Here is a 23,323-nt window from a genome sequence, read left to right as displayed (position 1 = left end):
CTAAAATAACACTGCTCCAGAAATATTTGAGCATGCAAATTACATTTTCAGTTCAAACCAAAACGTCTTTTTTTTTTTTTAAATCAGACTCTGTCACGGTTTCCATAAACTTGGCCATTCTCAGCACTGAGTGACATTTTCTGGCAAGCAATCAGCACATATGCAGGGACCATAAAAAGTACTGTAAAAACCTATGAACATCTATTTTAACCGCAAACTTTTCCCATTTTTCATTATATTTTGACTTTCATGGGTTTAAAGCTGGATTTATAGACATATTTATATGTTTTTTTATAGCCTGTGTGCATTGTATATATATAGCATTTATTAAGCCCCAGTTGGGCTGCACTGAGAACTGGACTAATGAAAAAGACATGTCACACACAGCTGAAATGGACCACAGTAGTGGAGGAAACATTCAGAGGAAACTAGAAATCACAATCTTACAAACAAGACTTACTAAATAAAGATTTTACAGGCAAACACTGTCCTTGAAATGAAAATGACCTTGAGTATGATTCAATAATTACACTTAAGTGGATGACTGTGATTGTTTTGAGAGCTGTATGTTGAGTCCAAGGGTTGTGACGCATTACTGGGAATGTGTTGTGGCCAACTATGCCAGTAAACAGCCTGATTAATCATTTCTAAGGAATTAGTCAGTGAAAATCAGTGTGAGTGATTCACAACTAAATTCAGTTTCAATAGTGACTGCATGTTTCTTCACTCACTCACTCACTCCGTACTGTATCTCTCTTGCACATCTCAGCCAAGCCCTGGGGGACCCTTGAGTTGACATTCTGTCTGCAAATCTTTTTTCTGCATGTGGGCTGGATTGCCGTGTTTGGTGTTGGATTTATATTTGGCTTAAGTAATCATCTCTCCTGTTTTACTGTTGAAAACTTTTCAGGCAATAAAAGCTTGATGGCACACACTTTCACATAAACATCCACACACACAAAGACAGTTCTGCAGAGCAGAAAAACATTTGACAGAACAACTGAACAAATCTGTACTCCTCTGGAGCTCAAATATTGTTCTTAACGAAAACACAAGCCGTAAATGCGAAAGGAGGAATTATACAGAGAATAAAAAGGAATGTGGGATCTTAAAAAGTGAAAAATAGGGAAAGGGAAGGAAACGGCAATGGTTTAACCACTTAACCAGCTGTTTTCTGCCTGTCATTACTTCAAAGCTGAACAGCCCTAAACAACACCTGGAGCTCAAGTAGATAATCACGGGAAAGAGGAGAAAGGTGGAGCGCATATTTTTGTCTGAAAGTGAGAATTTAGTTCAATGGACAGATTTTTAATATGAGATTGCAGGTAATCACAGCCGCGCTGATACTCAGATCAACAACATGATTGCAAGTTCAATAAACAAGAAGCTCATATTGAGGAGCTTAACATTGAAGGCACAATATTGCCAGTTACTTATCTGTTTTGATCCGACAACGAGAACTGTTCCAAATGACGCAAAAGCAGAATCCACCATTGAGAATATCTGAGCAAAAGTTCGAAGTTGCATTCCTGAATGAATCAGCATTGTTGAATGAATAGGTGGAGTGAATGATTCAGTTACTCGCTCACTTGTCACCACCAACTGGCATACAGATATTTGGCAAGTAAAAACAGGCAAGCACAAAACGGGTATATTTTATTTTATGAAACAAAATTGCAGAAATAATGGCTGCTTTTAAACCCGCTTTCAAAACACTCCCACATCTGCCATTGATTGATAAAACAGATAGTCCCGCCCCCAGACTCATCTCATTGGTTAAGCTGGTGGGAGGCTAAAATAAATGTTTTGTTGGCCCCACAACATAGAGTATGTTTATACTTTTTACAAAATCAACCTATCTGTGTCTTAGTTTTCTTTTGCATACTAAGCTGGGATAGCTTAAAATGACACTTTCCCTTAAAAAACCTGGATATCATTAAAGGTGCAAAAGGTGATTCTCTACAGAATTTTTTTTTTATGCTGGTTGAAAGTCTCCTCATATCCTGATAGCAATCACTATGTTAAGTGGTCTAAATGTTTTTTGTTTTTTTATAAATATATAAATATAAATAAATATTGTTTGTGGAAGGCGTAGGACCATAAAATGTCCGTTCAATCAATGAAATGAAAGCATGTGTTCCTTGTCAGTCAACGTGTGTTTGCATACCACTGCACAGCTTGTTCACGCAGACATCATACATCATCAACGCGTTCACGTGCGCTGTGTAGACAGAGAGAGAATGGCATTTATTTATGTTCGTTAGTACTGTTACTATACTGTAAAGTTTTCTCACCGGTGAATGACACATGATGTAATCCAATGTTGTCTCCGGTCGTCTCGCTTCTGGTCTGTGTGCGTTCATGTGTTTTGGAGGAGGCGTGGCTTTGGACGGCGATTTGCAGGATCGTAATGCTTACAATGCTAGCAGGCTAAAATTAGCATTTCCCAGATCACCTATCGCACCTTTAAAATAGACGTTAAAGGAGAACTCCGGTCAATTTTAACATTGAGCTCATTTTTTTGTACATTTGGAGTGCTGTCAATACAGAGAACAACGACAAAAATCGGTGTTGCCTACACCGTGTTATCCTCTTTTTAAAATTTGCACCCTGTTGACTTCAATGGGGCAAGTTTTAAACCTGCTTTTAGCCTCTTAACATCCTTGATGTGTCATTACAAGTGCACAGGTCATGTGAGTGATTCCTTCGGAGTGAACGCGGGTCAATCTGACTGCAGTAGATGTGAAAGATATGAATAAAAATGATATTTATTTAGCCAGCGCTCATACCTGTATTTACATCCTGTTTTCGGTCAAAGTCCATAGTAATCGATTGTCGAGTTCACGCGCATGATCATAGGTACTAAACCAATGCGCGTGAACTCGACAATCGATTACTATGGACTTTGACCGAAAACAGGATGTAAATACAGGTATGAGCGCTGGCTAAATAAATATCATTTTTATTCATATCTTTCACATCTACTGCAGTCAGATTGACCCGCGTTCACTCCGAAGGAATCACTCACATGACCTGTGCACTTGTAATGACACATCAAGGATGTTAAGAGGCTAAAAGCAGGTTTAAAACTTGCCCCATTGAAGTCAACAGGGTGCAAATTTTAAAAATAGAATAACTCGGTGTAGGCAACACCGATTTTTGTCGTTGTTCTCTGTACTGACAGCACTCCAAATGTACAAAAAAATGAGCTCAATGTGAAAATTGACCGGAGTTCTCCTTTAATACAAAAGATCTCAAACAGGATATCAAAACAAACAGACTTTAATCATGGTGTTACAGAACTCAGCATGTACATAAAATAAGAGAACTCGTCACGTAGAAGCAGGACACCTGTCACTAAAAAAACTGATGTTTGCTAAACCTATCGAAACTAAGCACTTTTTAATGTCAGTTTCGTACATGAAAAACATTGTGTAATGCAGCCAAGCAATTAATAGTTCTTTTACAATTCTGTGAAAGTGAAACGCACCAAACACTGACAGTGAATTTGCAATTTCAATATTCATTTGTTTTCCCTATTTATTTAACCTCTGAAATGAGATGTGATCAATTTAACATTCACAATATTCAACAGCACTTTAATTGTATTTGGGCAAGAGGGGCTTATTTGCATTGATTCGTTTTCCAAGAACAATCCTAAAAAAGTTCTAATACTGTACATGAAAACGTGGATGGAAGAAGACGGACCAAAACCAACTAGCCAACCTGAGAAAGCCAGCATTGGTGATAGAATCATCTGAAGTCATATTCGCATGCTTTGGCATTTTTAGGAACGTTTTTTAACCTTTCTTTGTTTAATTTGAAAAAGGTTTTCATCAGATGGATACATGGAAGAATCGTTTGCTGCTTTTTTTTGTCTCTTTTTCAATTTCCTCTCCTTCTTTTTCGTTGTTGTTTCCGTTTTCTTTTTATTGTTCTTTTCTATTCCAAAGGCCTTTTTCAGCTTCATATTGGCTTTCCGGGGAGACGGAAAAAACCCTGTCCAGTGAGGGCCCTTTTTGCCACCTCTAGGAAAGTCTGCACCTTCATCTATAACTATAACTGAAGATTTTTTCTTTTTCTTCTTTTTTGCTTCCTTCTGGCTTTGCTGCTGTGGTATAAACTTGCCTTTGCCGTGGCTCCCTGGTGTTTGTGAGTTCTGCTTGACACTCAAGTGTTGGTGCGCTTGTTGATGATGTTTGGGCGTGTGTGCGATGCGTCTCTTCGGTGTGTGCTGGTTGTTTGTGTGAGTGTTGTGTGGGTACGGAGACTGTTTGTGGCTGGTTTTTTGTTTCTTCCTGGGCGGTTGAGGGGTAGATGTAAAACCGCCTCCATCAGTGGACATCAATCCGGCATCCTGAAGATCTGTAAGAGAAACGCATGTCCTTATATCTGATCAGTTTGATCAGTGTCTATCAATTCAACTTATCTGAAAGTTTCCAACAAACCTCTGGCCTTCTTTTTTAGTCTGTGCTCCCGGCAATTGATGTCCTTTGTTGTGTCATAATAAGTAATCATGGGCAGGGTGGGATACGTCCCATTATACATTCTCCTCTGAGAGCATTCCTGCAAAAAACACACTCTTTAAAACCTCATATTATTAAGTCATTTTATTACTTACATTTTTTTCTATTTGATTATATTTTAAAATGTAATTTATTCCTGTGATGGCAAAGCTGAATTTTCAGCAACAATTCTCCAGTTTTTAGTGTCACATGATCCTTCAGAAACCATTCCAATATGCTGATTTGATGCTTAAAAAATACATGTTTATTATCAATGTTAAAAATGGTTATGCTGCTTAATATTTTTGTGGAAGCCAATACATTTTTTTTAGGATCCTTTGATGATCAATGTTTAAAAGAACAGTATTGATGTTTTGCAACAATGTAAAAGTCTTTACTGTCACTTTATCAATTGAATGCACTCTTGCTAAATAAATGTAGGCTATATCTTTATGGCTATATCTTTATATCTCAAACTTTTGAACGGTAGTGAATACAGTGTGTGCAAGTCATTATACCATATATTTTTCAAGCACATTTTACCAATTCCAAACCACATCAATCCTAATAACTACTTCTAGTTTTGTATATAATCATTTAAAAGTTACATATAATTATTAACAAGGGCTGTAGGTGGAAAAAAGCCTTATATTAACATGTGCATTGTTATTAAGCAGGTTTTCCTTTACAGGATGCAGTTCTGGAAAACGGTGGCACTGGAGACTAAAGGGTTCCTGATGGTTTCACACCTAATTCTTAAAGTCTTTTACAATTAATATAATTTCTTCTCAACCTGTTTTTTGGGTGACGCTGCTGCCCCAATAAATATTTTCTTGTCCTTTGGTTGTGGCTTAATTTTGCAATTTCTATTATTAAGATTGATGTGGTTTGGAATTATTAAAATGTGCTTATGAAAAAAAAAGATCAGAATATCAACTTTTATAATAACCATGCACACACTGTATACTTTAGTTTTAATATTGTTAGCAGAGCATTAGCATGTTGTATATGAAGATAACAATGCCAAAAAGATTTGTACACACAGAGTAAGAGTTAAAAAAAAATCAGCAGTGTATGTTTTGTAAATCACATATTTGGAAAATGTGTCAATTGGTTTAAGTATGACAAACAGGTGTCAAGCAGGGGTTTTCATTTAGTTTGTGTGTGGAAATGTTGTATATAAGTTTTGCTTAGGGGTTGTTGTGGTTGTTATCCATTGCAGAAAGCAAAAGTGACATCACAACATCAGCACACTCATGTGATGGCCCACAGATGAGGCCAGTCCACTTACATGCCCAAAGTGTCCTCTCTTAGAGCAGTTATAACAGTAGGCAGGTTTCCTGCAGGCCTCTGGATCACTGGACTTGTTGAAAGGTCCCAAAGTGGTCTACAGAAAAACAAACAGAGCAAAGGGAGAATGATTACCAAATTACCGAAATCTTTAAAAGAGAGTTTGACGCCTCGACTGACAAAGTGCACCAAAGTACTCTTTTGTATTTACAGTCTGTCAAAAGAAAAACAGTGAAGCAGTTCCTTCATTCACACTCAGTATTGCACCATTTCAAATCTTCTTGACTCCAAGGCCGGCCATTTTCCACAACAATACTTCCTCTGTTTATTTTTTCAAAATAATTTTGCCTTATTTATGTTTTCTCACAATTTCAAGCTTGGCATTACTAGAAAAATCTATATTCATTATAAAAAAAAGTCATTCACATTATATTTGACTAATTTACTTGACTTTTCCTGGTCTAGAAATCCCACTTTTATAGGCTTCATCGTATAGCCAGTGGGAACCCTGGTTCTTCAAAGAAAAATGAAAAACTGTTTTAGATTATTTTGCAATTAAACTTATTTTAAATCATTTTAAGTCATCTTGAGGCCCTCTTGAAAGTTTGCCGAGAACCACTGATGTAAAGGGATAATTAATAGAAAAATAGACATTCTGTCATTATTTACTCGTATTCCTGTGTTGCAAAACCATCTCTGCTTTTTTCCCAACAATGAACGAGTCAAACGGACAATTTTGTCCATTTTTGACAGTCCCTGGTCCCTTCATGCTTTCACAGTGTGGAAAAGAGCAGCTCTGACATTCTGCGAACGTCTTGTAGCAGGCTACTATGCTCATAATAACAAACCCTTTGTAACAAAAGCATCTACTGTGTGACAAGCAAACAAGCAGTCAGGTTAAGAAACCTCCAATTAGGGTGACATGAATTTGGGCACAACCACTACCAGACACACTCACTAAACACACACAAGAATACAACACGCTCATGTCAAGTGTGTGAATGCACCTCGGCCTCTCAGCTGTGCCCTTTGTGAGCGTGTGTATGTCAGCGGTAGCCGACTACCTGCGTTATATTACTCTACTTCACTCAATTCCTTTCACTCGGTTCTGTTATTATAAACCTCACTTACATTTCCCATCTCGCTAGTGAATGATGACCCCCATTCACTCTCTCTTTCTCCCATCATCCACTCTGTCTCCTCCTCCCACTTTTTCTCACAGACATTCATATAATCTGTATATTTTCCTTTTCTTTGAGGTGATATAAGGGAGTGATTACCGAGGGTATCAACAAATCCCAGTAATGCGCTGGTGATAAGGCCGCCTTTGGAGTGTGTGTATGTGTGTGTGTTTCTCCATCTGGTCCCGGGGAGCCCAAAGGCGTTTCACGCTCCATCGCCCTCCGTAAATACAGCACGATAAAGAGGGTAAGCTGACTGGTGCGAGCATGTTTGTGTGCGTGTGTGTGCGTCGTGCCCGAAAACTACACACATATTGTCTTTTAATGTCTCCTCAAGGGGGCGTCGAGACATACACACACTCATATACACGCATTTTCAATAAGCCAGGACACACGCGGTCCCTCTACGTCATATTTTAAACATATCTTCCTCCGTTCCACACACTCACTCTCTCTTCCTTTCTGTCCGTTTTCCGCTTGAGTGGTTAAAGGGTGGAGGGGTGAATGCTATTAGAACCGTTGGTCATTATCAGCTCAGCGCTGGAGACTGCTCCATCTCCATCACAAAGACACCACCGGTTACCCCCCCAGACACCCACCCTTCTCTCTCTCCGTCGCTCACTCACTCACTCTCTCTAACCCCCCAAACTCACGGCACGGTTTGCCTTCCACTGGCCTTTATTAGGTATATTTGCTAATCAAGCATCACTATTGCTCATACATAGAGTTTTGGTCAATCCCTTTACTCTAAGTATTATACTTCAGTGTAACTCGTCCTGTACTGTATGTGCTATGGACATAAATGACACCTCAATTCATTTGGCTTATTGAGGAGAGATATGCTGTTACTTCTCCAAGCGATGGATTGCCTGGTGAATGTGAGAAATGGGTGAGAACTTTGAAGGAGGAATCAATGAGAAACTTACAGTAGAGCCTTCTTTTGACCTGGGCCAATAAGCATCCACCCAGAACACCCTAGAAACCACCAACTTACGATGGGAATCGAAATTTATTGGTTTTAATTTTAATTTCGATTCCATAAAGCAGTTCCTTAATTAAATATTAGCCCTTTCTAAATAAAAATACTAATGAATAAAAAATACCATTATTTGAATACTTACGTTTTTCTTTCTGAAAAATTTAACCCTGAGGAGAACACCAAAAAAAAACTCAGAAAAAGATTTTTTTGTCTGAATGTAGATTTTTTTGTAAAAAAAAAAAAAAAGAATACTTTTATTCAGATGATTGTTAAATTGATGAAAAGTGACAGTAAAAACATTTTTAATGCTACAAAATGTTTCTATTTAAAATAAATGAAGTTCTTTTTAACCTTCTACAGAACAAAATATATTAAAACATTTTTCCCCCTCAGATTTTTGGTTTATGCTAAAGTGAAAAATATATCATGGTTTTCACCAAAAATATTAAGCAGCATAATGGTTTTCAACATTGACAATGTTAAGAAATGTTTCTTGAGCGCCAAATCAGCATCCTAGAATGATTTCTAAAGGATCATGAAGATCACAGGAATAAATTACACTTCACAGTTTTAATATATTTAATAAATTGTAATAATATATAAAAAAAAAAATCAATTAAATGGGTGAGCATAAGACAATTCTTAAAAAATTATTTCTAAAATATTATATAAATATTATATATATTTAAAAAAATCTTACCAACCCCAAACTTTTGAACAGTAGTGTATATCTTTTCTACTTGCTCCCATATGAACAACCACTCAATAATTAGAAATAGACAATAATTAGATTTAAAGCACACATAACAGTTCTTTACATTTTTGAGTTAAGCATCAGCATGGCAAAATCAAAGACTTGTGGTCCAGCGAGTCAGGATCAACACCAGATAAGTCAGTGAATGAGTCGCCAGACGGGTTCAAACAGATCTCTCATCAGATCCAACATCTTTATAACTGATTCATTCAAAAAGAATCATCTCATACAAGTCATTTGTTCACAAACTGGACTATACTGGTTCTATTGAGTTGAGGACAACTCAAAAGAAAGACGTATATTTTTTGGATTATTTTGGAGTTTCTCTCTTTTTTTTCCTGTAGACTTGGGAAAATTAATTTTAACCAGTTTTCCACATTCCTGCTTTTAAACTTCCCTTTTTCCATAAGTGTTTCTTATGCTCCTTCTTACTCACTACCTTCTAATCTTTATGTTGTTCTTTCTCTCTCTGTTCATCTATACTGTACCTTCACTATCCATCTATTTTTCTTTCTCTACATTTTTTCATTCTTGCTGATATCTCATGCAAATTGGTGTTTAGGAAGACTCTCCCCACCGTCGCACCTACGCTGTGCCCCCCTCCCCTGACCTTGAGCTTCTGTTATCACACTCGTGCTCGAATGTGCCGGAAAAGGGAGGAAGACTGACAGGGGAAAGAAAAAGAAAAAGAAAACAGGGCGACCCCTCCTTCATCCGATTCTCGGTGCATAAGAGCTGCTCTGTGGCACTATTAATTACCTCTCTTTAGTGTGTGTGTATCACCTCTATCTGAAAGGATTATCGGGGCAGAGGGTGGCCTCTGATATGTTTGTGTTTCAGGGCCAAGAGTCACAGAGCATATTCTCACACACACACACACACACACACGCACACACACACACGACCTTGTGCAAAACTGAATTCATAGACCCAAATATCCGTACCACATTTTTCAGTTAAAAAAAGAAACGTTAACCTAAGTTGTGACATAAAATGTAGCATTTTTTCTTTCCCCCCACCTGAAATAGCATTTTTTCCCACCCATAGATTTTTGGTTTATGCTATTTTAAAGTGAATCTTGTTTGTAGCTTCAAAATATATCTTACAACATCCCTCACTACTACTGTACTATTTGGTGAGTTAACATTAAATTTCAAGCAGTGACAAGTTGCATCCTACAGTGTGACATGCTATATTTCATTTGTAAAAAGTATGCAGCTTTTATGACTTTATATTTATTGAAAAACTATACTGTAAAAAACGTTTGTCAAATAAAAAAAAATGCTACAGTAAAAAAAGTTTAATTGGTTACCTGACTATACAAGATGAAAAATTGTAAATGTTTAGTTACCATCACATTATATGTAATTTTATTGTATTTATTGCAAGTACCATATTACCATATAACGTAAGGTGAAAAACTGTATTAAAAAAATCCCTATGTGACACACATATTATTTAAATGGTTTTGTTTCGTATACTTGTTATCGATCATAAACATTAGGGTGTTACAATTTCTGTTTACATTTAGTTTATATTTATAGCATTATTTTAGTCTTGTGTGTGTTACTGTCATGGTGTTTTGGTCTTTGTGTGACCCATAACACCATGAACTCTGATTTATCATTTACAGTGCTATGCATAAGTTTAGACACCCATACTAAAGTTGACTAAAAAGAGGAATTAAAAAACATCTTTTGGAAACTAAACTTAATACCTTAATTTAAAAAATTAGGAAAAATCCAACCTTTAAGGACACCAATTTTCTTTGTGAATGAATAATGTATCGTAAATAAATAAATGTTCTTCCTTAAAATACAGGGTGCATAAGTTTGGACACCCCTATGTTAAATTCCCATAGAGGCAGGCAGATTTTTATTTTTAAAGGCCAGTTACTTCATGGATCCAGGATACTATACATCCTGATAAAGTTCCCTTGGCCTTTGGAATTAAAATAGCCCCACATCATCACATAGCCTTCACCATACCTAGAGATTGGCATGGTTTTATTTCAGTTAGCCTAATAGCTAGTTTGATTTGCATTGAGAGATGATCTTATGGAAAGTACTCCATGCCAATCTCTAGGTATGGTGAAGGCTATGTGATGATGTGGGGCTATTTTAATTCCAAAGGCCAAGGGAACTTTATCAGGATGCATAGTATCCTAAAAAAATTAAAAAAATAAAAACTTAAAAATAAAAATCTGCCTGCCTCTATGGGAATTTAACATAGGGGTGTCCAAACTTATGCACCCTGTATTTTAAGGAAAAACATTTATTTATTTACGATACATTATTCATTCACAAAGAAAATTGGTGACCAAAAATTGGTTGGATTTTTCCTAATTTTTTTAATTAAGGCATTAAGTTCAATTTCCAAAAGATGATTTTTTTATTCCTCTTTTTAGTCAACTTTAGCATGGGTGTCTAAACTTATGCATAGCACTGTATCATGTGCCACCTGTATACCTATTGTGCCACCTGTACTATTTTGCTGGTTATTAATGCATTTTGAGGTAAAAGGCAGATTTAGCTATATTAACATTATATAACAATGAAATATACAGTTATAAAAAGTAAAATATACATTGTCTCTGTATTTTTTATGGTAAATGTCTGACAATCAATGTTGCTTTTTTTTTTTTTTTTACAGTGTACATAGAATATTTGCACTTGTCAATTTGCTAAAAGATTTCTAGTGAAAGCAATGAAAAATTGAGAAAAACCATTAACACAATGAAAATTAGAACTGAAAATAGTATTTACTTAAAAAAAGAAGTAAATACCTCTGTTTTTCACAATCCACTCTACATTTTTGAATCCACTCTTTTCAAATTGATCCACTTTGGAGAGCGTTTTCAAAAAGCTGTTTTCGATAATAAAAACGCCGTCTCAGTGTAGACGGAAGGCCAAAATGGAGAGAAAAAGATGCATTTTCTAACGAAAACGTATTAGTGTGGACAAGGCCTTACACTATCAACAAGCAACAAACACTATATTTATTAAAACCAACTACAAAAGTTTGACCAATTCAGGCTGATTTACGGACTGGTCGCAATCATGATAGGTCAGGTACATCTGTAAGATGTCTGCTAAAGATCTCTTAATCTGGAAAGCATCTGCGGTGTAAAAACCTCTGATAAACGCCGAGGACACACTTTACGACTGTAAGACCGATTATGACAGTAATTTGATACTTACGACTCATCATGCCCAAACGTGCCAAGTCGCGTTCAGTCGGTGTTCACAGTCGGTGTTTAAAATCTGCTCCAGTTGTTGGAAACAGTCTGAAAATGTGTTCAGTTCAGTCTTAGATTGTTTCAGCTAGTCATTAAGTGTGTCCCCGGCATTAGAAAAAGCAGTTTTACATACTTTGTAAATCTTAAACATTTTAAAGATGTCTTTTTAAATGTCTATATGGCATCTAACAGGAAACGTCCTAGAGACGTATTTCAGATGAGCAAACAGTCTAAAAAATACATCTTGCAGATGTAAATGCCAACATCAAATAGACGTCTCAGAGATATACTTGTGCTATCAGTAAGCCAATTATAGCGAAGTACATATGAATGTACTGGCTTCCCTCACATGACTTTATTTCTCCCCTCATGCATCAGGGCTTCTAGTATGAGAACATAATGCTCAAGAGAGGCCAAAGAGATGCTGCCTCTCTCTGAAACCTCATCTGCTGGTGTTGCTGTTGGACAGTGTTACAAAGATGAGTGCTTTGCACAATATTTCTTCTCATATTTCATATTATTTCTTGTATTATTATTGTACTGTTGATTATTTTCTCATCCAATGTTTTTAAGAGGCACCGCCTCCCTTGCCTCCTCAAAGAAAACGGTCCTTGTGCCCACACAATCACATGTTTAAGCAAATAAAACACACATTTACACACACACATTGCACATCCTGGCAACAGTACCTCACACCTTGGCTACAGGCGGACACAACCTTAATCCTTAAACCCACATCAAATTTAAACTGTTCCCAGTGTAATCACAATTCAAACATGCACACACAGTGTAAACAGTCTTTGTGTGCTTGGTGGATTAGGGAGAGGTGGGAGATTTGGGGTGCATTTTGCATACGTAATAGAAAAATCTAGAGAGCCCCCCAGAAGGACAGGAAAGGGATGAAGGTAAATAGAAATCATAAGAAGATATTCACCATTTTCATTCCAGAAATGCATTGAAAATATGGCATTCCACAAAAAACAACACTCATTAGACATGACTAATGAAAAGTATGAATTAAGAAACTTAAAGGGATAGTTCACCCAAAAATTTAAATTCTGTCATTAATTACTCAACTTCATGTTGTTCCAAACCTGTATGACTTTTGATCATCTTCGGAACACAAATGAAGATCTTTCCCTCAATTGACAGCCTACGCAACTACCACTTTCAAGCCCCAGAAAGGTAGTAAAGAGTCTAAAGAAGAGTCATAACTTGTAATTATGCACTGTTATTACTATTAAGTACATATAGTAACATGTAACTACATCACCTTAAAATAAGTGCTACCAAACAATTTACCATTTTATTTACTTAATATTACATCTCCAACGCGTTCATGCAACAGCGTCTGCTCTCGAGTCAACAAAACATGCATACGTTCTGGTGCTCTTGTGAATGCGCTTTGGAGATTAATATTTTATAAATAAAATGGTTAATTATGTTGTTGTTTTTCCACAAATAAAGCACTCGCATCTCTTCATAACATTAAGGTTAAACCACTGGAGTCACATGAATTACTTTAATGATGTCTTTACTACCTTTCTGGGGTTTGAAAGTGGTAGTTGTGTAGACTTTCAACGGAGGGACAGAAAGCTCTCAGATTTCATTAGAAAAGTCTTCATTTGTGTTCCGAAGACGAACGAAAGTCTTACGGGTTTGGGCAGAATTTTCATTTTTGGGTGAACTATCCCTTTAAGAAACCACAAATTACCTATGCCTGTGTGTGAGAGAAAGAGTGAGAGAGGAAGTTAAATGGAAGCAGATTTAGGGCTCAATTTGCTGGAAGAAGAGGATCCAGAACCTCCCGAATTCCCATTCACATCACAATCTAATGTGTTTTAGGAAAAAATGAAGTGTAATAATTATGGATGCACTGATATAAAAAATGCTGGTCGATACCAACAAGCTAATAATTATGATCATCTGTGGACCAATAACCGATAAATGGCTGATATTAAAATCCTATTCAGGATTTGTATCAATCTTTTCACATGCTAAAAGTAAAATTGGGCATTACAACATTATAACAGGTCGAAAATTGGATATTTAGAGATTTACTAAAGTTTACATTTAACAGTGAAGTTAGAGTTTTTAAAGCTTGTGTTAGCAAAGATAATATAAAATCTAAATGTAATAATAGTGGAAAAGAGTATGCATATTTAAATACCCACTATATATTCAATATTGACCAATAAAATATATTAAATAATGTCCAATATGGCACATGTATAACATTCCCAGTATAACATGGAATATACCACTTGCAATAGCTTATATAAATGGCAGGTCTTGTCATTGCATGTACATATCCACTGGCATAATATTTTAATATGGCATAGAGGTGACCTAAATGTATAAACACATAACCACAATCACAGGAATCGATGTATCATGCTCAAATGTTGATTGTTGATTCTTCTGCACAGCGGACAGAAAACAAGTGATGATTGACATGACAGGGCTGCAGCAGCTCAGTCTTTTCCATGCAGGTACACACTGCTTTCCTGTGATGTGATTTACAAACAGATCAAAACAGTCTTCCATTTCTTCTACATTTAAACTGAACAATTAGTCCTAATTTTTTCGGCTATTTACATTAACCGTATAGTTTTATCTGGAAACGTATACCCCTGTGTACAAATGCTATGTCAACCCACCTGTCAACATCCTCTTTTTCATGTTTTTTTCACACCAAAATATTCCATAAATGAAAAGATGCAAAGAAATGCTATGAAGGACACTCTGACCCATTTCTGGTCTCAGCTGCAGACCGTATACTCTCCCGTCTCTCTGTGTTCAGTAAGAAGTGTGTGTGTATACGTAGAGGCGAGAGAGGCTAACAGATAAACATTTTTTCTATTTTCATGCCAGCTCCTCTTGCTTTTGTAATTCAAATGCAGACACAGGAAACTGGCAGCCAAGAGACACACACACACTTACACGGATGTGCGGCCATACACACACGCCTTGTAATGCTATCGACCCCTGGCCTGTCATGCAATGCCACACACACACTCTCTGTGCCTGCCTTCCAACTGATAACCAGAAGCCATCGTCCAAACCAGCGGAGGAGTGAGAGACAGTGTGTGGATTTGAGAGTTTAAGAGAGAGACAGAAGGGGGAAAAAAGAAAGTAAACGGGAGCGTAAGCACTGTGTTTGTATCAGTGATTGAGGAGTTTGCGTCTAAAAAGGTCATAACATCATGATGCATCAAAAAAATTCAAACTGCTCAAGGAAAAATTCTAATTCATATTTCACAATTCACTCCAAAAGTCAAAAGACAGACAACATTACATTTAGCTCAAATTAAGATTTCTGCATCATGACATTGTCATATAAATGTTATCAAAATACCATAGACAATCAGAAGGTGTCGAATCTTCTTGCCTCTTTCCCATTCCCACACCCCTCTTTTTCCCAATATTACCAGTTGCATTTTTACTTTCCCATTTGATAAAAGGCAAAAAAGCTCTTCAATTGACAGCTGGAATTAAATAATTACTTTATAAAGAAAGCCCATGCCATGTCTTTAGCTTATCTGAGTTTCAATGAGCGCAACACATGAGTCAGAAGAACAAGGAAGAAGACAAGAAAGAGATGAATGAATGATATGACAAAGTGAAAACAGCACAATATTGCTACAAAACAAATGTCTACTGCAGCATTTTGAAGTTTCTCCCCCAGGTGGCGACACCACACAACATAGCATGATGACACTTATGACTATCAGATGAATCACAATGGTCAGTCCATCATCAACAGAAAAGCAATATACAATAATAATAATAATAATAATAATAATAATATGAAAGAGATTATAAGGGAGACTATTAATGAATACAATTTATCAGCAAATGCAAAAAATCTCGCTGTATTACAATTCACACATACACACATTGATACTTTTATTCAGCAATGATGCATTAAACTGACAAAAAAGTGACAGTAAAGACAGCAAAGGTCTTTTTAACTTTCTATTCGTCAAAAAATCATGAAAAAAAGATTCACGTATTTTCAGCTCAACTGTTTTCAACTTTGATAATGATAGGAAATGTTTCATGAGCAGCAAATCTGCGTATTAGAATGATTTCTGAAGGATCAATTCAGCTTTGCCATCACAGTAATAACATTGTAAAATATATTCAAATAGAAAAGAGTTATATTATAATATTTCACAATATTATTGTTTTACAGTATTTTTGATCAAATAAATGCAGCCTTCGTGAGCATATAAGAGACTTCTTGCAAAAACAAACGAATCGTACAAACTAAATCCTCAATTCAAGCTCACAAGCACATATTCATCCATATTCATTTCTCAATTGATTTAAACTGTTCTTACCCTGAACTAATGCTTTTTGCAGACGGTTCCACAGGAATCATAGACTCTTAAAAAGCACAGCAGCACAACATCAACATGAGAAAAAACTGCTTTATCTGAGCGCTGTGCTTTGACATTTCCACTGAGCTGTTCCCTTGGGAGTCGAATCGATACAAATACTCGAAATAAACTGTGTCAGATCCTTCTCTGTATCTCATGGACAGTGTTCCTCTTCACCAGAGGAGAGAATGTTTACCTGGCAATCAGTGGGAACACTTACAAGCGTTTATGATATTGTGATCCCTAGATATGACTTAGCCCTCATTCGTTGTAAGTTTATTTGTTTCGCCCATTTTATACCAGGCGAAAATCTCATGGAAAAGTTTGAAAGCATGCCATATCATACCATATTAATAAATAAAAAAAATCTTCTGGGGACATATTACAGACATTATTTGTCCTTGAAATATGGCTAGATCACACAAAATCAAGCACATAAGCCCAGAACAATGTTCCACTGCTGTAGTGCCTCATCTATATCAGTAGATGGTGCTGTATGTCTATCACACCAACACATATACATCTATGTAGACATTTACAAACTATATACAGTATTTGCTTCCTGTTTAAACATTTGAACAGGCTGATTCTAGCCCTTTTTATCTCCTGATGGCATAAGGTGCAGCTAAATGTGCAATCTATCGGCATAATACCCTTTATAGTGAATAAGAAATAATAAATGTTCGTTATAAAGTTTTCAGACCATTTCTGGCTCGGCCGGTCGTGCGGTGTCAGAATTACCGAATAAAATCCCCAAAATGTTCATATCATCTCTGATGACAGCAAAACCTTTTCTTTATTAATTGCCGTTGACTTTCTCTTTCTCAGTTGCATGGCGCAAATCGTTAACTTTGAATGCTATGTTCCTAATACATTTCACTTATACTAATGGTTCAATTAAATTTCATTACAGTGTAAAGGATTACTAGGATGATCAGTTTGTGGAACGGGGGGATTTTAAAAAGGAGTTTTAAAAATGGTAATTGCTCACCAATATCCTCTTAAAAGGTCTGGAATCCGTACCCCCTTCAGACCCGTGATAAAAAGCTATGTTGTGCGCTGCTAAATACACCTAGCCGTCACAAAAAAATGTGTCTAGTTGTGCGTGTGTGTACAAAACATGCTTAAAACGGTATTTTAAAGAGAATGAAGGATAATTGATTTGATTTGTGGGGAAAATGATGTCCTTACAGATGTAAAACAGGCTGTGACCATATTATATAATAATGCTGCCGTAAAGTTTGAATAAGATTGAATAAAAGAGTGAACAGAAATACAGTATCATCGCACCAAACCGCACATTTGTCCCAGATGCCACATTTGCTTGGTAAAACTTTCACTCTTTGCATAGCTTCTGTGAACACTCGCACTTCTCTCTGTCGGTCTCCTTTGGGTTTTGTGGCAAACTTAGTAGAGTTGAGTGGTTGTTTGTTAGTGAAGACAGGTGCAGGCCTCATCCACACACACACACACACACACACACACACACACACACACACACACACACACACACACACACACACACACACACACACAGACAGTATAAACAGACCCAGTACAAAGGGACTGGTCTGACAGAATGCCTTTTCACACCTGACTGGGCCTAGCATAGGGCGACAGGCCAGAGCTTCCAAAGCACGACACACACACACACACACGGGTATCTGTACTGTATTTAACTTTGAGCCCTCTAGACTCCAGGATAGTTTAAAGGCCTTAAAGACCGTCTGTTGAGGGTGACTCAATTTAAGTACCTACACACGCAAACAGAACCAGGGCAGGACCCAGAGGATGAAAGTAATGCACAACCAGATGGACTCAGCCCAGCAGAACCAAGTGGACCTGAAGGAAACCATCTCACGCTAGTTTACACCACTATAAAGCCTTCAGACTCGGACAACAGTCCACATGTCGTCCACGCAAACAGCAATTCACAGTGACAGCAAAAGACCTTTTGGCCTAAACAGAACTAACATTTTGCTGTAAATAAATAGTTTCCACTGGAATTCAATGATTATTTCAATTATACTACAGAAGGATAAACAATCTCCTTCAAACTGTGTAAAAACACTTTCTTTATTTCTGTCTTTCTTTCTTTTTCTTTTTGTTGTTTCTTATCTGATTTTTTATTTTACAATAGATAAAGTGTATCAAAATCATAGCAACACAGAATAAAAGTAGCTTAATTAATCTTACGAATGGCAAATTAATACTTAATACAACTTAAGATATTAAAATGCACTAATATTACCAAGAATAAGCCTATAAACATGACATAGGCTGAATATTAAAATGTTTATTATAAAATATTATACATTATTTATTATTAAAATAATGTATTATGTTATTAACATGAAATAGACAATACAATATTATATAAAAATTATGAACTATAATAAAAATGTAATATTCATGTTAATAAGTTTTTATTAAGTTTTTAAAATGTATGTACATGCATTTCATGCATATCATATATGCATTTAAAATGCACACATGTACACACATATATATATATATATATTTCATAAACAAGCAGAAGCTAATTTCAAATGAGACAATTTGGGTTTTATGACAGGAAATTATTTGACTTTATTTCTGAAATAAATTTTATTTTAAATGTTACTTAACCACTGAAATGAATTGTAGAAACAATAACTGTAATAACAATGGTACTTTTATGCTATGAGTGATAATAATATCAGTTTCCTTTGTGCTCCGAGCTCAATCAGTACAAACTCAGGAAACACTCTTATTTTTTTTTTTAACACCGAGGAACAAAACCATAAAGCTGAGAAACGGTGAAAGCGAGGAAGATTTTTTAAGACTTTTAACCCTCCGCGCAGCTCTTTAACAGCCCTAGAGGCAACATTTTCTTTTCATCCCACCTTTCTTTTTTTCCTCTCTCTCCACTCTGCCACCCAGCGCACCAGGCTAGCGCTAACGATCTGGCCTTTTCATTAGGCAGGCTAGCTAATTAGACTGTGTGTGTGTGTGACGGGTCGAGTGACTGCTCGGCGCAGCGCGATGCTGGCAGCCCATTTCATGCTTTATCACGTCTTTTAATTGACAAACAACCTGCTCTTTTCTCTTAGGCTGAGGTCTATATTCCAGGAGTCTGCGCGGATGTGTGTGCGTGTGCAGATGTTCCAGCGCGCCCCTTGACGTTTAGCTGTGTGTGTGACTGTCACATGCCTTCTCACCCTGGTGGATCTTTGGGGAGAAAATGCTCACTGAGTTTGCCAATTAACCACTTTCAGATTGTTCTGTGACAAAACGCATACACAAAGATGCAAATACTGAGAAATGCACACAGCAACTCAATAAAACTCGTGTAAACCAATCGTGTCATTTTAAGGAGTCTCAAAGTCACATTCAAATATTAAATTGCATTTAAAAATTCAGTGTATTAAGTAACTTTATACACTTTAACACAAGGCTGGTTATTAAAGCAGCCCTTTGTGGCGAATGAAAGCTGATCTCTCCTCCGCTTCGACACACCATCAGGAGTCCACCATTTATATACATTCACACAAAGACAAAACCAGCGGGAGTCTTTTCTCTGCAAGCAACAATCAGGACTAATAGAGCTCATGATGAATGTGTGTGTTTATATACATGTGAGGTTTTGTTGCACACAAATATGCTTCGACTTTACTTGTGTCACAAAGGACTCCAGTCATTTTCTTAATTCAGACGCTTAACACAGTCAGTCACCTGGAATTCCCTCAGGCAGATTCTGTATGCATTCAAGGTGTTCACACAAGTTGTCTTCACATTTTATATGAGAGACATAGAAACAAATCTTACCGTAAGGTGGAACTGTCTCCAGATTTCTGGGCAGGCCTGTTGAGAACAGAAAAAGTCAGTGTGAAAACATAATGTTTATATAAAATGACAGTCCGTAGGTTCAGAAACACATATAAAAAATAATCACACAGATGTTTATGACACAAAATCCATCGTTTTATCTCTGTTTCTGTTCGTTTTTGTTCTGCTCTACACTTCCGAGCTTTGTTTCGTCATCTTTGGATTAAATGTACAGAAGAAGCTAAATGAGTGAAAACTTTTAGGGCCTATTAGGAAACTATTCATGAACTGGATGACGTTTATGGAAGGATTGATGGTGTTGATGATAAAGATAAAAGGAAATCCAGCAAAGCAAGAGAAGATGAGAGATGAGAAGATGTGGACATGAAAGGAGATGGGAAAATGAAAGAAAGGGCAAGACAATGAGAGAAGGTGGAAAAGAAGAATGAAAAGGAAATGGAAAAGAGAAAATGAAAGGAAAGGAAAAGGAAAAAAAGAACAGAGAAAAAGAGAATGGAACAGGATAAAGGAAAACAAAATGGAACAGGAAAACAGAAAAAAATAGACCAGGAAAAAGGAAGTGGAAAAAGACAATAGAACAGGAGAAAGGAAAAAGAAAATGGAACCGGAAAAAAAGGACAAGAAATTGAAAAGGAAAGGATAATAGTAGGAGAAGAAAGAGGTGTGGTGTTGACAGCTCAAGTCGTCTTAACAGAAACTGAGCGAGGGTGGTTAGCGCATTTGCCCTGCGAGCTTCCTACATTTCTGTGAAAATTGAAAGTGCCGAGGGCACAGCAGCCAGACTCATTTATACAGTTAGCTTTTCATTTAACCCCACCTGAGAGCCGGGCAGAGGCTGGAGGGTTACCCTGCTGAGGGTATTGAAGGAAACGTTCAAAATCTTTAAGAATCTGCTTTCCTTTCCCTCGCTCACTGTGACAAGATTATACAGCAATAAAGCTATTAAAAACACATTTTCATACTGCCATGATCTTTATATAATGATGAGTTCTACTATTGATTTAGACTTGTTTGAGGGCACCCAAAGCGATGGCCCATTGCCTATTGGTCGTCGAAAACCATGACAATTGAGATTTTCTTGAGCTTTGATAAAATGACATTTTTATAGACACAAATCTAGAGGTAAAATCGAATATTGAAACCAATTTGAAGCAAGTTCATATTTTCACATCCAAATGAGATTTGTGCCAAACTATGCACAAATTAGGCACAAATAGTGTTTGCAAGGGAACATGTTATCAGAGTGATCAGTCATTTTATTTTCAAGAAGCGGTACAAATCGCCAAACATGAGAAAAGGGTGAAAAAAGGGTAAAAACTTAACATTTAGAACATAAACATTGAAATTCCAAAAATTGTCTACTTTAGAAAATGCCTTTATAATGGCAATATCAATCTTACATAGTCATAAAAATATTTTTTTATATATAATTTGTTTTTTAAATATATATATAAAAATCTTGCAAACAATCTGGGTTCAGACAGTCTAAAAATTTACATATCCCAAACATGTAATAAATATGTAAATATCAAAAACGGTGGTCTTCATTATGCAGAGGTATGTTACAGCAAGCCCAAAACCAGAAAGTAAATGGACCGGCTGATATTTTTCAACTCTCAGAGTTCATTAACAAATGCAACATAGCAGTTTTTGGGACTGGTGTAATTATAGATTATAAGCATAATTAAAAGTCATGTTGTGCTGGCGGCTGAAGAATTGTTTGTTCAGTTAACCAGTAAGATCAACTAAACTCTGTATTCCATATTTACTATCTGTTCTAGATCCATCAACAACCAGAAGTCTTACAGGGATGATTGGGCATTATGATTGTGATCATGTGATGTGAGAACTTACGGAATTTAGATAATCAGAACAACTTCTAACTTTGACTAATAGAATGCTGCAGAATATCTTGCAGCGGGATTGTTTAACTGCACCCAAATCCTAAACGTGTTTGTTTGTCATGTTATGCATGAATGGGGAAACCAATTCCGTTTCAATTAAAACTATGCCAAAATTATATTAAAACTGTTTCCAAACCACAAGACAACAGAAGATGAACAAACTTAACAAGCTTTTATGGTGAGTGAATGTTCTTGCGTCAAAAAAAAAAAAGGAAGATAATACAGGGGCTTCGTAAAAATTCAACGCTAATGGTGTGAGATGCTGAAAAAAAACAAGCAAAACGCAATCTGCATGCAAGAAAAAACTAGTCCACTGCACTAATTGCAATGACCCTGACCCATCCCTAGTTATGAAATACGATTCCAGTCTTTGTTTTAACAAGCTATATATTTTGCTCTTTCATCTCTCCTGCCATTTCTAAAAGTCACTTGTATCTCTTCCTCCCCCATTTCTATCTCTCTCGGTGGGGTTGTTGTTGGGGGTGACGAGTGGAGCGTGTGTCCCACTCACAGCCTGTGAAGCGTCTGTCTTAATGAGAGAAAGAATGGCCCAAGAGATAGACTCACTCACTCACACTCTCACACACACACACACACACACACACACACACACACACACACACACACACACACACACACACACACACACACACAATGCAACACAATACACTCTGAAACAAACACACCCACATAGAACTACTCACGTCAATGAAGTGCCCGGTCATGCCACAGCGGTGGCAGCATTTGTGCCAGCGAGCTTTCTCCAGACAGCTATCATAGGTGTGGCCGGGCAGCGAGCAGTTATAACAGTGACGGTTCGGACAGGTCCTCAGTAAGTGTCCCTGAAGCCCACATAATGAGCAGCATGGCATCTTCTGCTCATAAACACACACAATAAGAACAACTCTCATACTTGGTGACACGAGCTACAAAACACTATTAAGTTGATACAAGATTGTATTCTTAATATATTAAAACTAGAACACCTTTTTTTGAAAGAATTATCTTTAATCATTGTAAATCTCATTAAAGATGTGTAATAATAATAATAAACTAACTACACACAACACCCCTTTTTTTTAAACACCTAGCTGTTTCCACAGCTATTTTGTGGAAAACATTCAATTGTATTAATGGTCACACAAATAACTTAAAAAAAGAGTAGTATAAAAAGTTATTCAACCTTTTATCTTCGATGCCAATGCTCATATTTGTTATAGCATAGACATTTGGTAACATTCTATTCTTGTGCATGATAT

The 23,323-nt window shown here is 36.6% G+C and overlaps 1 protein-coding gene across 1 annotated transcript in view; it reads right to left on the bottom strand.

The window, feature by feature from the left end:
• Window positions 1–3,266: 3,266 nt before the first annotated feature.
• Window positions 3,267–23,323, bottom strand: part of zcchc7 (zinc finger, CCHC domain containing 7) — a 53,849-nt gene continuing 33,792 nt past the window's right edge. Inside the window, exons 5-9 of the mRNA XM_079864772.1 lie at window positions 22,769–22,939; window positions 20,140–20,175; window positions 5,797–5,892; window positions 4,449–4,566; window positions 3,267–4,365 (exon numbers count right to left, since the gene is read on the bottom strand). Of these exons, the coding sequence (XP_079720898.1) occupies window positions 3,788–4,365; window positions 4,449–4,566; window positions 5,797–5,892; window positions 20,140–20,175; window positions 22,769–22,939 (999 nt within the window). The 3' untranslated portion in view covers window positions 3,267–3,787. The remainder of the gene's footprint in view (window positions 4,366–4,448; window positions 4,567–5,796; window positions 5,893–20,139; window positions 20,176–22,768; window positions 22,940–23,323) is intronic.

This window comes from Squalius cephalus (assembly GCF_949319135.1).
Source record: "Squalius cephalus genome assembly, chromosome: 2".
In the NCBI taxonomy this organism is placed as follows: domain Eukaryota; kingdom Metazoa; phylum Chordata; class Actinopteri; order Cypriniformes; family Leuciscidae; genus Squalius; species Squalius cephalus.
The sequence above is the reverse complement of the archived record's forward strand: the minus strand, read 5'-3'. Positions and strand labels throughout refer to the sequence as shown.